We start from the raw sequence: 12,234 nt of genomic DNA on the forward strand, positions 1-12,234 counted from the left end.
CTTCCAGCTGAGTCACGACCTAAAAAGCCTAACTAACGGAGAGGGTTAAGAACCATGACCTATCCCGGAGGAAGTTCTCTGAGAGTAAAAAGTTCAGGTGGGCGCCGAGCATGCCCCTGGGGGAGTCGGCCACAATTCCAGTGTTCACCTGTGCAGAACTACGGGGCTGCAAATGCATTAGCAACTCCTTTGTAAGGAAATAAAGTAGACACAGGAAACCAAGGAACACCAGAGCATTTTGGCTTCCAATTCAGCTCATTTAGTACAGCTGCTGAGGTTTCCAGGCCTCCCCCGATGAAGACAGCGAGCCTGCTGGCGGGTTTGTTGTGAGTGCCTCCTGTATACCTACGGGGGTTGGAGGAAGAAATGGCTCGACTTATTTTTCATCGAAAGGGGGTTATGTGAGCTTACAGTGAATTTCCATCACTACTACCCATCGTTTTCCAGTTATTTTTAATCACCCATTGGTTCTTTTCTCCCAGTAGCTCTGACGAACCAAGGCAAAACCGAAACACGGAAGGAGAGAGCGAAAGAAAAGGAAGCTACCAAGGGGGGGGGGGGGGGACAAGCGCCCGGACTTTTGTCCTGCGGCCCCTTTAAGAGAAGAACCTCTTGGGACCTTGCAGTCCCAACCGACCCCAGTTTTAACCGAAACCTAACCCGGACTTCCCCCTCTTGACTCAAATGAGACCAATTTTGGATTTTCCCTCCCCTGTTGACCAATCAGATTCTGTTACCAGGCAGACCTCAGCTGCCGCCCGGGCGAGCCGGCGCCTTCTGTCTCCGGGTGGCGGCAACGACCAATGAGAGAGCAGGCCCTCCGAGTATCCGGGCAGATCGGGGCTGCTCCAGCCATTCAGAAAAAAGAAAATAAAGCAACGCACGAGCCCGCCGGGCCAGGACCGTGGGGCTGGGCTGGAGTGAAGGTGGCTACGAGGTAGTTTCTCTTTCTCCCTTACCTTTATTGTTGCTTGTGCGGGAAGGCGGCGATCCCAAGATGGGGAGGGGGGCCGTGCGAGTTGGGAGGAGAGGAGAGCAACATCTTCGCCGTGTTTTTCAGCAGCGTCCTCACCCGTGTGCACGTGCCCCGAATCTGGGACCTCATTTCCCCAGCCGGGCTTCCTGCGCCCAGCCCGGGAGTTCCGCTACCCTGAGCCCCCCACTTGGCAGCAGCCTGGGATTGAACGGAGGGGGAAGGGCCGCGGGTGGGGGCGCGCGTCGGGATGGGGTGCTGAGGGCGATGACGTAGGGGCTGGCGACTTGGGGAGGGGGAGCGGCGACCAGATTGTGCAATGAGAACTTGGGCCCAGTTTTTCCCCCCACCCCCGAGCCTAAAGGGCAGAAGATGTCCGTATCCTTCCTGACCTCCCAGGGCAAATGCAACGGTGAGGCGTCTGTTTAGAGAATTAGAATAACTTCGTTTTGTGGTTGGTGGTGGTTGTTTTTTTGAGGGAGAAAAGGGCAGTATGAGGTCAGAGTCAGAAATGAAAATTTCTGCCTCGCGTGGATTCCCTATCCTCCTGTCTCGTCCTTTACAGCTTTTCCACATATAGGAGGTGGTGGGGCAGATAGAATGGGGATGGCAAAGGTCTTTTGGGGTGTATATATATATATATGGGCCTGGAGAAGTAATGGAGTGATTTCTAATTTTTGGAGAAGGCAAGTGGTGAGAGAGGAAAAAAACACACAAAAACACTGGAGAAATTCGGAGGCTTGCTTTCTACTTCTCTTTCTGGGTAGAGAGATGAGAGATGAGGATTGGGGAGTGGGGGGGTGTCTCCAGGGAAGGGACGTAAAATCGCCTGTCTCCTGTCAGCTCTCGCCCTCATGCCAGGATGGCAGAAGACGAAGCCGACACCAAGAGCCCGAAGCCTGCGGGCCGGGCCCCCTCAGGCGGTGCCGAGTCCGGGGAACCCACCACGCTTCTGCAGAGGCTCCGGGGTACCATCTCGTAAGTACTCGTCACCACCTCCAAATCTTGTACAGATCCCCAGGATAGCTCCCCAGGGCACCCCACTTCCTCTGCAGATGAATTGCCTCCCCCTGAGCAAATGCATCTGACTAGGGGGAGCTCCTTCACGTGGGAGCAGTTCTTGAGCACCTGCCAGGCATTGGCGTCCTCTTCCTCCCCCTAGCTGTCAGACGCAGGATGGGGGGAAATCTTGTCTGACCTCCCGCTTTTTCCTCTTCTCCACAGTAAGGCCGTGCAGAACAAAGTAGAGGGAATCTTGGTAAGTATTTTGGGGGAAAAGGGCAATAGAGAGATTGAACTGGTGGGGGATGAGGTTGGTGAAGACATGAGTAAATTAAAGGTTTTTGTGGGAGAGGCAGTGATGTCTACCCTGTCCAGAAGATAACTGGCTTTGCAACTTCCTACCAATTTGACCTTGAGCACCTCACTTCATCTCTCTCTGACCTGTTGGATGGAAGCCGAATAGAAATAAAATCAGTCGATCCCCTCTGCTCCCCCTGTCAACGTGGTGGCCCATACGGGTTCCTCAGAGCGCAGCGGGCACCCAGCCTTAAGTCATTCTAAGGACGTTTTTCAGTCTGACAGTCTCGTAAGTCAGCTAGACTTTTTGGTACGGATCAGAGGGTCCACCCTTGGGTCCTTCTTGGCCTTATTATTTCTCTTGCCTCTGTTCTTCCTTACCTCAGCAAGATGTACAGAAGTTTTCAGACAGTGACAAGCTGTATCTCTACCTTCAGCTCCCCTCGGGGCCCAGTACCGGAGACAAAAGGTATGTTTGGTGCTAGGCTTTCAGATGTCAGAGGTTGTGATTCTTAAAGGCTCACTGGGACAGGGTGGGGTGAAGAGGAATACTCACGGTGGCTGTCCTTGATCAAGAAGAAACGTCCCTGTCCTGCACTGACTTACCAAAAGTAGATTCTGAGTGAAGTGACTTGGTCCGGCACTACCGAAGTGGTAGTCCGGAGAGAACCAGGACAACGGTTGAGGATTTAGTAATGGTTTTCTTTTTAACTCTTCCTGCAGCTCGGAGCCAAGTACCCCGAACAATGAGGAGTACATGTATGCCTGCAAGTGGATCCGAAACCACCTGGAAGAGCATACTGACACCTGTCTACCAAAGCAAAGCGTTTATGATGCCTATCGGTGGGTGGATAGGGGGAGTGGAAGGGTGCGTTGTCTCTGGAGAGCTCCCTGCCTTGGGAGAGCCTGACTTCTTAAAAAGCTTTCCCCAACTTCATCCCCAGGGACCCTCTGAACCCACCCATGACCTCCTTCTCTGAGTATCTTCCCACTCTGCCCCCACCCCTCACTCAGGAAGTACTGTGAGAGCCTCGCTTGTTGCCGCCCACTCAGCACAGCCAACTTTGGCAAAATCATCAGAGAGATCTTCCCTGACATCAAGGCCCGAAGGCTTGGTGGCCGGGGTCAGTCCAAGTATCCTTGACCGGAGAGCTTGGGGCCAGAGGACCTGGGGAGGAACACGTGTGGATATGGAGAGCCAGGATATGTAGAAACAGCCCACCCTTGCTAAGGGGCTTGGTGATCCCCCGATGTTGGTTTCTCCTTAACTTACATCAGATATTGCTACAGTGGCATACGAAGAAAGACTTTGGTATCTATGCCACCCTTGCCTGGCCTTGACCTAAAGGGCTCTGAGAGTGTAAGTAACAACCCTGATGGCACTCCTCTCTCCAAGGTAGAAGTCGGAGGTCTTTGGGACATGTTTTGAAGACTGACACAGCCTAGGTGACTCTGCACATAGCTTCTGAGTATAGAGATGTGCCCTTCTGCCCGCCCTCTGGCTGAGGCGGAGGATGAAGAGCACATGTGGGTTTCCGGGACGGGGTGGTACAGGCTAATCCCATCCCTAGTTTGGTCTTAACTATGGTCAACGTGGATGTTCAAAAGGGGCCAAGGGGCCTTTAGTTTGGAGTATTATGAGGCATGTCCTTCCCCCACTGCAGCCAGAAATGGGCCCAGAAGTCACCCCAGCACCTCGGGATGAACTGGTGGAGGCAGCCTGTGCCCTGACCTGTGACTGGGCAGAGCGAATCCTGAAACGGTCCTTCAGTTCCATCGTTGAGGTCGCCCGCTTCCTGCTACAACATCATCTCATCTCCGCCCGATCTGCACATGCCCACGTGCTCAAGGCCATGGGGCTTGCTGGTGGGTGGACCCTGTCTTCTGTCCTGAGAAACCCTCCGCCACTTTCAACCTCAAAAGCCCTCCCGTGTGCTAGGACAGAGACACCTTGAATTTGCCTTCTGTTCCTAGAGACCCTTCTAGGACATGCCTTAGGCCACCTTCGTTCCACTACCTCTAGCAGTCAGAATTGCCCTACTCCTCCATTTCTGTTACCTCCTCAACTTACTACTTTTTCTGACACTTCTGCAGAAGAGGATGAACATGCCCCCCGGGAACGGACGTCTAAATCTAAGAATGGTGTAGAGAACCCAGAGGGTGGAGCCCAAAAGAAGCCAGAGAGACTGACCCAGGTAGGAAGTTGGAGCCCCTGACCTTGCTGCCCTGTCCTTCAGGCTTAATGTACCCTTCCTCCGTGGGTCCCCTACTCTCACCTCCTGTGCCTGTTGCTTCCCATTTACTGTGTTCCTCTCTTTACTTCTTAGCCTCCTCAGGAGCTGGAACCCCGAGCTGGGCCTGGTCCCTCAGCACACGGAGAACGGAAGAAGACTGTAGTAGAGAGTCCGGCCCCAGCAGCCAATAACCCACAGGTTAATGCCCTGATGGCCCGGCTGCCTCTGCTCCTCCCCCGGGCCCCTCGCCCACTTATTCAGCAAATCGCCGTCTCTCCATCCATGGTGACCCCCAAGCTTTCTTCAGGCACTCTGAAATTGACTGCACTGCCTGTGTCCAATAGAGTTAGGGGAACCCAGGCAGCTGTGCCCATCATTAATATGATCTTACCGACTGTTCCTGCTTTGCCTGGACCTGGACCTGGACCTGGACCTGGACCTGGACCTGGACCTGGACCTGGGCAAGCTCCACCTGGGGGGCTCACTCAGCCCCTGGGCACAGAGAGTAGGGAGGTCGGCCTAGGTGGTGACCCAGGACCTCATGACAAGGGTGTCAAGAGGACAGCCGAAGCTAATATGAGTGAGACCAACGGGCAGGACCCACCAGCAAAAGCTGCAAAGCAGGATATAGAGGATACAGGATGTGATGCCAAAAGAAAACGGGGGCGCCCTCGAAAAAAATCGGGTGGAAGTAGGGAAAGGAATTCTGCCCCTGATAAGCCAGCAGCTGCCACGGACTCTCCCCAGTCCTCAAGGCTACCACGGGAGACGTGGGCTACTAGAGAGGAAAGCAGCTCAGCTGGAGGGTCAGAGAGGCCAGGGCCAATGGGAAAGGCTGAGAAGGGGGCGGTGCTTGCCCAAGGTCAGGAGGATGGTGCCGTTTCTAAAGGAGGAAGGGGCCCCAGTTCCAGTTCCAGTTCCCGCCATGCCAAAGGAGGGGAAGATAAAATTCCTCTCATCCACCAGAGAGTGAGTGTCATCAGGGGCAGTAGAAGCCACAAGGAGGCTCTTCATTTGGGAAAGGGAGAGGTAGATACTGTAGCACAGGGTAATAAAGATTTAAAGGGGCATAAGCTTCCAAGTTCCTCATCCCATGAGCAGAAAGACCCCAAAGCAACACCCCCGTGACAAATCCATAGAGAAGAGTGTTTATAACCAGGTGTGAACTCTGCCTGTCTGCCTTGTAAAGCCCTTCTTACTCGCTTCTCCTCTGGCTCTTCTTTTCCAAAGGGAACTCATGCTCTTCTGTACAGACGGCTGAGGCACCCTGTCTTACGCAGTGCCTGCTCCCTGCCCCTGACCTTTCAGCTCAGTACCCTTGGCGTTAGAGTCACCAGTAAATCCGATCCGGGTGTTACCCTGTGGGGAAGATAGGGATGGAGTGATAGGATGAATGTATAAGCTAGGAATCTTTTGGTTTTAAGTAATAGAAAACCTAACTCAAACTGGCTTAAAAGATTTACTGGCTCCTGTAACTGTAAAGTCCACAGGTAGTGCTCGCTCCAGGCAAAGCTGATCCAGTGGCTCAGCACATCTCCAAATACCTGATTGCCTCGCCACCCCCACTGTTCTACCTTCTGTAGGATCAGAGGAACCCTGGGCTGCCTTGTGGCTGCCAGCACCCCTAGAATTATAATGTTTCCTCATTTAGGTCCAATCAGAAACGGGGCATCTTTCCGCCAAGAATCCTAGCAAAAAAACCCTACGATTCACTCTGATTAGGCGAACTGTCACATGCCCACCCCTATCCAATCCCTGTGTCCAGGGGGCTGTATGTGCTAATTTGCGTAGCCTATATCTGGACTGCACCTGTGGAATAAGGGTGGGATTAGCCTCCTTAGAAACTGGGAGGGGAAGTTCCTGGGGAGGCGGCTGACACCTGGCCACTACTATGAAGTACCAGTGATTTTAGCTTTCGAGGTTAAGATTAGCTATACCTGCTTTTCCCCTCATAGTCTTGCATTTTTCTTACTGCAGCTGTAACCTCTTTTGATTCTGGTCTCAGAAGAAAGGAGAGGAAAGTCGCTCTCCTTTAGGAACTATCTCTTTAGTCTCCTTTAGATGACAACACCTTTTTTTTCCCCCTCACCTATAGCTCAGAGATGGAGCTCCTTCCTTGTTTCTGAACTTTAGTTTCTCCTCATTTCTGCCTCCCTGTCTCCACCCTTCTGCCACTATCACTAAATAGAGTGAGATTCACTTCTAATCATTTTATTAAATTCATTCTGTATCCACCAGGTGTCAGTCTCTTATACAGATGTCAGGACTAGCCAGGTTTAGGCCAGCTGTGTGGAGGAGGTAGCTCTGCGTATCAGGGAACACCAATAGGAAGGGGATCCAGACCCTCCAGGTGGGTCGTTGGGAAAAGCAGTAATCCAACCAATATTTATCAAGGACCTACTACTTTGTCTTTTGCATAGGGTAGCTCCTGTCAGGGAATCTTGGTTCTTTCCAAGAAATTTAGATTTTCTTTCAGGGAGACTTCATTTGTTCATTTATTTCCACCACAGCAGATTTTTAAAAATTATAATATGTAATGTTTGAGATCTATAAAATATATTTAACATGAATAAATTATGAAGTATAATAATTAAATGACTACCTATGACCCATCACCCAACCTATACATTAAAACATTAGAAATATCATTGACTTTATTGTGTTCCTAGCCCCTGCCTCTCCCTAGAGGTAACTACCGTCCTTAATTTTGTGTTTATTAATTACCTAATATATATATGTATATATCCTCTAAAAATGTATTGTTCAGTTTTGCTTTGAGCTTTATGAAAAACTTATTCTCTAATAATATCCTGTAGTTTGCTTTTTTCACTTAACATTTATTTCTAAGGTTCACCTATATTGTAGATAGCTATGATTCACTCATTTTCATCTGCATACTATTCCATCAGTACATAAACCACAAGTTACTTTTCCATTCACCTGTCAATGGGCTTTGGGTTATTTCCAGTTTTTGCTATTACAAACTGCTGCTATGAGCATTCTTGTGTATGTTAGTGCTTTTATTTTTAGCGAGATTTCTAAAACGGTTCTTTTGGTCTGTATATCCTGAACTGGGGACTGTTTCCTCCTGGAAGAGTTTATATCAGATTGAAATGAACCATTCCCTGAAAGTTGTAAGACTCACATGTGAAACCACTTGAGCCTGGCATTTCTTTGTGGGGAAAATGTTAACTATTAATCCAATCTCTTTAATAATTATAGGCTATTTGGGCTTTCATTTCTTTTTTTTAAAAATAATATATTTCTTTATTGATTTCAGAGAGGAAGGGAGAAGGAGAGAGAGATAGAAACATCAATGATGAGAGAGAATCATTGATCTGCTGCCTCCTGCATACCCCCCACTGGGGACCAAGCCCGCAACCCAGGCATGTGCCCTTGGCCAGAATTGAACCTGGGACCCTTCAGTCCACAGACTGACGCTCTATCCACTGAGCCAAGCTGGCCAGGGCTTTTCATTTCTTTTTTAGTATAATTAGGTAAAGTATTTAAGACTTTATGCATTTTTTGTCTTTTTTTTAAAAAAAGAAATGAACCGAATTGCTTTCTTTTCTTTCTTTCTTGTTTTGTTAATCCTTACTTAAGGATATTTTCCCATTGATTTTTAGAAAGAGTAAAAGGGAAGGGGAGAGACAGAGAGAGAAACAGATGTGAGAGAGAGACATCAATTGGATGCTTCCTGTATGTACCCTGACCAGACCAGTAATCCAGCCTTCAACCTAGGTATGTGCCCTTGACTGAAATCGAACCCAGGACCCTTCAGTTTGCAGGCTGATGCTCTACCCACTGAGCAACCTGGCGAGAGCAATTTTATGTCTTTTATTAAATGAAATTTCTTTTTTTTTTTTTTTGCCTTTGCTCTGTGTAGTCATGTCCTCTTTTTCATTTCTACTACTTGTGCTTTCTTTTTCTTCCTTTGATCAACTGCATCAGAAATTTGAAATTTGTTGTTTTGTCTATCTTTTTTAAAAAAATTTATTTTTAGAGAGAGAGGAAGGGAGAGGGACAGAGAGGAGAAACATTTATGTGAGAGTGCAACATCAGCTGACTCCTGCACGCCCCCCACTGGGAATTGAGCTCACAACCCCACTGGCAACCTTTTGTTGCACAGGAGGATGTTCAACCCCCTGCGCCAGGGGTCCTCAAACTTTTTAAACAGGGGGCCAGTTCACTGTCCCTCAGACCGTTGGAGGGCCGGACTATAGTTTAAAAAAAACTATGAACAAATTCCTATGCACACTGCACATACCTTATTTTGAAGTAAAAAAACAAAATGGCAAAAACACCCGCATGTGGCCCGCGGGCCGTAGTTTGAGGACGCCTGCTTATCTGTCTTCAGTTACTACTTTGGGCTTTGTTGGTCCTCTCCCTGTGTATTCGTTTTCCATTACATTAATTTCGGATCTTATCTATAGTATTTCCTTTCTTTTGGTTTCTTTAGATTTAATTTTATGTTCTTTTAGAACTTCGTAATTTTGATACTTACCTAATTAATTTTCAAACTTTTTTTTTCTAGTGTAAGTTTTTTAAGGACCTGCTTCTCTACATTCTCCAAGTTTTCTGTTGTAAAGTATTTTGTTATTTAGTTCTAAGAATATTTAAATTACCTTTATGACTTTTTTGATTCATGAATTATTTCAGAGTTTTATAATTTCCAAGTGCCTGAATATTTAAAAATATATCTTTTTTTTATATTTTCAGCTTATCTTTTGTGCTCGGAGAATGTGGTCTCTCTGATACCAGTTGTTTGAAATTTGTTGGGATTGTTATTTTATATTCTGTAACTTATCTTGGATGTCTAAATCTGTTTTGTTGTTTTGCCTGTGGTAGCTTGTTTCCTTATATATTTTCCATTTTGGGGTTTCGAGCTCAGATTTTGTTAAACTTAATCTACAGGAATCCAGAGGGTCTCAGTTGCGGGTACCTTTCTCCAGAGAGGATTTGTATTTGCTTTCACTAGGAGCCAAAAGCCGCTTTTGACCAGGGACTGTGCTGGCCCCTTCAAGAGTCCCAGTTTAATTCAGGAGTGCCAGGTTTGCTCCCCTTCCTTGGTTAGGCCCAAGGTTTAGCTTCTGCTCACAATACTGGTTTTGGCATTTGTCCTAGGACCTAGGGCAAACCTGCTTTTCCTACTGCATGTTGATCATCCTTCATAGGTTTCAGCTTGATGTTATTTTTTTCTTCTTTTTGTGACTTCCCTTTCTAGCAAGCTCAGCAATGTGCTAAATATCATGCTTGCTATAATTTGTCCAGGATCTAGTTGTATTTTAATGGGAAAACCCTTTCTCTATCCATGCTATCAGAAGTAGGAGTCGATTACTGTGTTTTAATATTTCCCTTCTTGTTTTTTAAGTGCTAGGTATTTGCATTTTAGAAGCTAGTAGACTTGGGCCCTGTTTTCAACTCGGTAATCTCAGCACAGTGTGAGTGAGTTACGTTAAGAGTAAGCACAGAGAGCTGTGGTAACCCAGAAGAATAGCACATAACTCGGACATGGATCAGCAATGACTTCGCAGTAGAGGTGAGTAGGAATTTAGCTGGACAAGTCTAACTCTTAAATAAGAACAGAACAACATAAGACATGAAAAAAAGAGCTAAATCATGATACCCACTCTACTGCATAAGAGCAAGAGCTGAATGTAAATTCAGAGAGGTCACTTTGGACTGAGTAATTTGGGAAGGCTTCATGGAAAAGTTAGGCTTGAGTTAATCCTTTAAGGTAAGTAGACAGATTGGTGGAAAAGAAGAGGGCATTCCAGGAAAAGCAGGGTTTTGGGGGTGCGGGCATGGCAGAATAACCCAATAAAGAGACCTGTCAGCAAAATGGATGTGTATGAACAACAGTGGGAAATAAACTATAAGAATGCACAACCAGTGTTGATTGAATGAATGTACAAAAGGTATAAAGTCTGCATTCTAGGATGTGGGAATGGAGTCAGAAGAAACCAGCCAGGCATCGGTGGGAGGGGATCCTGGACGCGGCTTCTGACACAGTAGAGGTGACAGACATATGGAAAAAGAAATCACTGGTGATAGGATAGGTAGTTTTTAAGCAGTCCAATTTTAAAACACGATTTTTAAAATATGAAACAAGTTATTCCGTAGTCCAAGCAATCTTCAGTTCATTAGATGAAGGGCTAAACTAAGATTTTGGGGACTGTACTGCTTCCTCTCTACCTACCATTTCTTACTCTCTCCCCAATACCCTGTTCCCCGTTACCTTACCTCCCACCCCGTGTCATCTTTCATTTTAGATCTATCATAAATGAAGTTAAAGATCATTTATAATTTACTAAAATTTGAAATAATATTTTGCTGTTAAACTAAGACAAACTCTATGTCTAGTCTATGTCTCCAAATAAATTTATTGCCCACTTTTGTGGGTAACAACTTTCAAAGCAACTACCACATTCACTCACATACCGAACAGAAGAATTAATGTCATTATATATTCATCTAAGTATTGTGTCTCATGTTATAGTTTCTCAGTAGGTCTACTTCTTTGTCTAGGATCATCCTGCTTGCTCCATCCTATAAGATAAAACTAAGCATAACATAATTAATAAAGCAGTATTTATCAATTGTTCATAGGAAAGTTTTTTATTGGAAAGAGTGTGAATTCAGTTTAAATCTTAGCTTTACCACTTTCCGTATGACTTTGAACATTTATTTAGTCCAGTTCTTTCAAACTGTAGATTGTATCCTATTAGTAGATTGTGAAGCTGTTTAGCAAGATGCAAAACTTAAAAAAAAAGTGAAATAAAATAGAAAATATCAGAATGCATTACATATAGTAAAGGTAAGTATTGTTTTATGAAACGTATCTCGGTAAAGATATGTCTGTGTTCTTCACTGGTCATGACATAAAATATATTTCCAATTAAACCGAAGCAGTGACCCTCTTTTCTTTCACCATTTACCCTATATTATTGTCCCAATAATGGTAATCTAGTACTACACATAGTAGTAATCTGTACTCTTTTAATCCTCACAAACCCCCGTAGACAGTTAATATTCCTGGATCCACTTTGCAGACATAGAAACCTCGGTACAAAGAGGTTAAATCAGTCATCCCAAATCAAACCGCCTATAAGTGGCAGGGAAGGTGGCATCTGAGACCTTTGCTCAAATAACTAGCCCCTCACTCCCCGCTGGTGTGGGTCAGTGGTTGAGCATCAACCCAGGAACCAGGAGGTCAACTGTTAGATTTCAGGCTTGACCCCCAGTGGAGGGGGGGGGGGGAGCGCTGCAAGAGGCAGCAGATGGATGGTGTTTTTTTTCTGATCGATGTTTCTATCTCTACCTCTCTCCCCCTCTCTCTAAAAATCAATAAAAATACAAAATAAACACTAGCCTCGATGTAAAATAAATAAGGCCCTATGAGGGTTGGGACAGAGGTTCTGATGGAGAGAGCTTCCAATCAATAAAAATGCTGGCAAATACACAAAACCAACAACAGAGGTCATTTGCAGGGTTGGTTTATTTTTTATTTTTTATTGATTTCAGAGAGGAAGGGAGAGGGGAGAGAGAAACATCAATGATGAAAGGGAATCATTGGTCTGCTGCCTCCTGCACACTCCGCAAACCCGGGGCATGTGCCCTTGACTGGAATCGAACCCAGGACCCTTCAGTCCACAGGCCAACGGCTCTATCCACTGAGCAAAGCCAGCTAGGGCTGCAGGGTTGGTTTTGTGTATTCGTTTAGTTTCA

The 12,234-nt window shown here is 46.4% G+C and overlaps 1 protein-coding gene across 3 annotated transcripts; it reads left to right on the forward strand.

Moving 5' to 3' along the window:
* The first annotated feature begins 343 nt into the window (after positions 1-343).
* RFX5 (regulatory factor X5) lies at positions 344-10,315 on the forward strand. Of its 3 annotated transcripts, none has more exons than XM_079762179.1 (10): positions 344-937; positions 1,817-1,951; positions 2,198-2,231; positions 2,659-2,741; positions 2,996-3,115; positions 3,287-3,406; positions 3,551-3,632; positions 3,937-4,138; positions 4,367-4,467; positions 4,600-10,314. In XM_079762179.1, exons 1-10 carry the CDS (start codon positions 804-806, stop codon positions 5,632-5,634), a joined length of 2,046 nt encoding a protein of 681 aa, XP_079618305.1. In that variant the 5' UTR covers positions 344-803; the 3' UTR covers positions 5,635-10,314. The 3 variants fall into 3 exon arrangements, with proteins under 3 accessions (XP_079618305.1, XP_079618306.1, XP_079618307.1); XM_079762180.1 differs by lacking the exon at positions 344-937 and adding an exon at positions 1,263-1,385 and having other exon boundaries at positions 4,600-10,315; XM_079762181.1 differs by lacking the exons at positions 344-937; positions 1,817-1,951; positions 2,198-2,231 and adding an exon at positions 2,246-2,561 and having other exon boundaries at positions 4,600-10,315.
* Positions 10,316-12,234: the final 1,919 nt, after the last annotated feature.

The sequence above is a fragment of the Cnephaeus nilssonii genome (genome assembly GCF_951640355.1).
Source record: "Cnephaeus nilssonii genome assembly, chromosome: 21".
In the NCBI taxonomy this organism is placed as follows: domain Eukaryota; kingdom Metazoa; phylum Chordata; class Mammalia; order Chiroptera; family Vespertilionidae; genus Cnephaeus; species Cnephaeus nilssonii.

Bases quoted from the DNA above. Each gene is read 5' to 3' on its own strand.
- RFX5 (XM_079762179.1), top strand. From the start codon at position 804: ATGAGAGAGCAGGCCCTCCGAGTATCCGGGCAGATCGGGGCTGCTCCA. The intron at 938-1,816 runs GTAGTTTCTCTT...GTCTCCTGTCAG, and splicing joins GGAGTGAAGGTGGCTACGAG to CTCTCGCCCTCATGCCAGGA. The intron at 3,407-3,550 runs GTATCCTTGACC...AACTTACATCAG, and splicing joins GGTGGCCGGGGTCAGTCCAA to ATATTGCTACAGTGGCATAC.